The 4,095-nt window shown below is 48.6% G+C and overlaps 1 protein-coding gene and 1 pseudogene across 2 annotated transcripts in view; both read left to right on the forward strand.

Annotated features, from left to right (window-relative positions):
• Positions 1 to 4,095, forward strand: part of Cd80 (CD80 molecule) — a 38,814-nt gene that overhangs the window by 21,271 nt on the left and 13,448 nt on the right. For both annotated transcript variants that reach the window (XM_029470234.1, XM_021184969.1), the window contains exon 4: positions 2,074 to 2,187. In XM_029470234.1, the coding sequence (XP_029326094.1) occupies positions 2,074 to 2,187 (114 nt within the window). The remainder of the gene's footprint in view (positions 1 to 2,073; positions 2,188 to 4,095) is intronic.
• Positions 2,700 to 3,975, forward strand: LOC110311579 (annotated as a pseudogene).

Below are 4,095 nucleotides of genomic sequence, written 5' to 3' on the forward strand. Positions count from 1 at the left end.
CCTCTGCCTCCCGAGTGCTGGGATTAAAGGCGTGCAGCACCACGCCTGGCTGGCATTAGATCTCTTTAAGGCTGGTTGTGAGCCACCATGTGGTTGCTGGGATTTGAACTCAAGACCTTTGGAAGAGCAAACAGTGCTCTTAACCACTGAACCATCTCTCCAGCCCTCTATATTATTTTTAAAGGTGAGGCTTATGTTGAGTTTAATATGTATTCATAGCTTGAATATAGTTTACTTTGGATGCTGTTTTTGGAATGTGGGTATTTGTGAAATTTAGAGCAAAAGTTGCTGGAACTTTTTTAGAAAAAGTTCAGATAGTTTTTTAGACTTCTCGGGTCATACAGATTCTGTTGCCGTGCACACAAACATGTGCACACATGGTGTCTCATGATGCAGCCCAGGATGGCCTTGAGCTCATAATCTTCAGCTTCCTTACTTCTGGGATTAGAGTCATGAGCCACTGCATCCCATTTAGAACTTTACATTTTAAAGCAAGTGGTAGGTCAGGCTTGGTCTAGGCATGATTGCTTTGCCTACTTATGGAGTCTGTTTTTGTAAATGAAGAGCTTTTAAGGAAAATCTCACTAACCGGACAGCCATCATCATTTGGAGTCAGAGTTAAGGCAAGTGATCATTTGTGAGATGCGTTTGGAGGCTAGTAGGAGGCAGATAAGAAAGATCCGAACTTTGGCAGGTGATGGGGTTGGGGCTAGGAATCGGGAGTCTTCTGCTAGATGATAGGAAGTCCATGGAAGCCCGCTGGGAGGTGGGAACAAGGAGAATGTGTCACTCTCGCTGAGGTGACTAGGGGTACCCCTCACCGCAGTGGTACCTGAGGGCAGCAGGTGATGTGTTTTAAGGACACAGTGAGGCTGGAAGAACCGGCTCAGCAGTTAGGAGCGCGGCTACTCTTCCAGAGAAACTGTCCTTGATTTCCATCCCCCATGTGGTGGCTAACAATCACCTGGAACTCCGGTCCCAGAGAAATCTGATGCCCTCTTCTGTTCTGTTGTGCCCAGACGTATATGCAAATTCCATACACATAAAATTAAAATAAATAAATAAATGTAAAAAAAAAAAAAGGAAAACAGTCAATTTTGTTTTTATCAGCTGGCTTCCAACAATTTTGCCAGCAGCTGGATCTATAATACATCTGGGGTCCATAAATGAGATAAGACATGTAATGTTCAAATTTAGAAATGAGGTGGCCTTTCAAGGTTTGAGTGTGGGTTAGATGATAAAGGCAGACCACGCCCACACAAACACTACAGAATCAATGGCATTGAGAAGCTGAGAAGAGGAAGACACTCCTGCAAAGAAAGATGAGTGTAACAAGCTGAAACAGGAGTGTGAATCAGAGAAACCGAGGACAAGGGAGTCCGTGGTGTCAAATGCTCAAATAAGCTGAAAGCCAAACCTCACCCAGGAGGCTTGGTAATGGGGAAAATTGAAAACGAGTTAGTGTTCAATAATTTCTGGTAAGCCATTCCAGAGAAGCCAGAGGGATGGTGTTGCTAATATTCCTGTCAAAAGGTTTCGCTGTCAGATGTTGCTATTCCCAGAAAGACTGAAAAATAAATGACATAGCTGTTGCCCCCAGTGAGGAGAACTGGATGGCAGCAACACACACCAACCTCTTTCTCCTCCTGCCTCGGCAGTCTTTGTATCCCTCTTTTGCACCTCATGAATCTAGAAGCTCATCAGAAGCTAGCCCACAAAAGTGACTTCCAGAATGATCCCTTAATACCAATTCTTAGTCATTCTTAGTTCTCCTAATCCTCCCCAAACTTAAGCCTGGAAGGAAAGTCAATCAATCAATCAATCAATCAATCAATCAATCATAAAGAGAACGTGGAGCACCTCCCAAACCTTAAAGCAGCCACTGTGTGGCTTTTTTTCATGTGCAATATCTATATCATTGGATATAGAACAGTGCAAGGGAATGCTAGCAATTGTGTGTCCATGAGATGATCTGGCAAAGTAAAAGATTCTCCACAGGTACATACTGAAGAGGTGTAGGATGGGAACCCAGCAGGAGGAAGCACATCACAACTGATTCTTGTCTTTCCACAGCCCCAGAAGCCCCTCCTGATGGCAAGAACACACTTGTGCTCTTTGGGGCAGGAGTCGGTGCAGTAATAATAGCAGTCATCGTCGTCGTCGTCCTCAAATGCTTCTGTAAGCACAGTAAGTACTACTTTTATTATCATGATCAGTTCCTAGAAGACCAGACACTGTAAGTAGGGTTCAGCACATCTTCAGTATACAGTCTAATCTCTGCTCATATTTACAGTAAATCTATGGCAACTTCAGATTTAAAAAAAAAATGATCTCGGGCTGGAGAGATGACTCAGTGGTTAAGAGCACTGACTGCTCTTCCGAAGGTCCTGAGTTCAAATTCCAGTAACCACATGGTGACTCACAACCACCTGGTAATGAGATCTGGCGCCATCTTCTGGTGGGTCTGAAGACAGCTACAGGGTACTTAGATAAAATAATTAAATCTTTTTTTTTTTTAATGTTCTCATCATGTTCTGTCCATTCACTGTTAAGATATATATATATATATCCTGGACCCCTACTGTATGCCTAGCATTCTTCTAGACATTCTTCTAGACATTCAAATTAAGATAAGTTCTTGCTCGGTCGTTCTGCGCTGCGCCAGTAGCTGCAAGCACAGGCATCCATCATCCATCGCCCCTGCTCCGTCAGGCATCCCGCCCGCTGCCGCCGCCATGCCCTTCTCCAACAGCCATAATAAGCAGAAGCTGCGCTTCCCGGCCGAGGATGAATTCCCTGATCTGAGCAGCCACAACAACCATATAGCCAAGGTGCTGACCCCCGAGCTGTATGCGGAGCGGCTTTACTTTGGACGACGTCATTCAGACTGGTGTAGACAATCCGGGCCACCGGTACATCATGACAGTGGGTGCAGTGGCGGGCGACGAGGAGAGTTACGACGTATTCAAGGACCTCTTCGACCCCATTATTGAGGAGCGGCACGGCGGCTACCAGCCCAGTGATGAGCACAAGACCGACCTCAACCCAGACAACCTGCAGGGTGGCGATGACCTGGACACCAACTACGTGCTGAGCTCGCGGGTGCGCATAGGCCGCAGCATCCGCGGCTTCTGTCCCCCACCCCCCACCCCCGTACTGCAGCCGCCGGGAGCGCCGCGCCATCGAGAAACTGGCAGTAGAAGCTCTGTCCAGCCTAGATGGCGACCTGTCTGGCAGGTACTATGCGCTCAAGAGCATGACCGAGGCCGGCCGAGCATCAGCAGCTCATTGACGACCACTTCCTCTTCGACAAGCCTGTGTCGCCTCTGCTGCTGGCCTCCCGGCATGGCCCGCGACTGGCCGGTTGCTCGCGGCATATGGCACAATGACAATAAGACTTTCCTGGTGTGGATCAACGAGGAGGACCACCTGCGGGTCATCTCCATGCAGAAGGGGGCAACATGAAGGAAGTGTTCACCCGATTCTGCACCGGCCTCACTCAGATCGAAACTCTCTTTAAGTCCAAGAACTGTGAGTTCATGTGGAACCCTCACCTGGGCTACATCCTCACATGCCCATCCAACTGGGCACGGGACTGCGGGCAGATGTGCACATCAAGCTGCCCCACCTGGGGAAGCACGAGAAGTTCTCGGAGGTGCTCAAGCGACTGCGGCTTCAGAAGCGAGGCACAGGTGGCGTGGACACCGCTGCTGTCGGTGGGGTGTTTGATGTCTCCGACGCTGACCGCCTGGGCTTCTCAGAGGTGGAGCTGGTGCAGATGGTGGTGGACGGAGTGAAACTGCTCATTAAGCGGCTCGAGCAGGGTCAGGCAATTGACGACCTCATGCCGGCCCAGAAGTGAAGCCTGGCCCTCGCCACCATCAGGCTGCCACTTCCTAACTTATTACCCGGACAGTGCCCGCCATGCATCCTTGATGTTTGCCGCCTGGCGGCTGAGCCCTTAGCCTCGCTGTAGAGACTTCTGTTGCCCTGGGTAGAGTTTATTGATTGATTGATTGATTGATTGATGGCTAAGCTGTTGCTGACACTGAAATAAACTAGGGTTTGGCCTGCCCTAAAAAAAAAAAAGAAGAA

This window comes from Mus caroli, chromosome 16 (genome assembly GCF_900094665.2).
Source record: "Mus caroli chromosome 16, CAROLI_EIJ_v1.1, whole genome shotgun sequence".
Classification (NCBI taxonomy): Eukaryota; Metazoa; Chordata; class Mammalia; order Rodentia; family Muridae; genus Mus; species Mus caroli.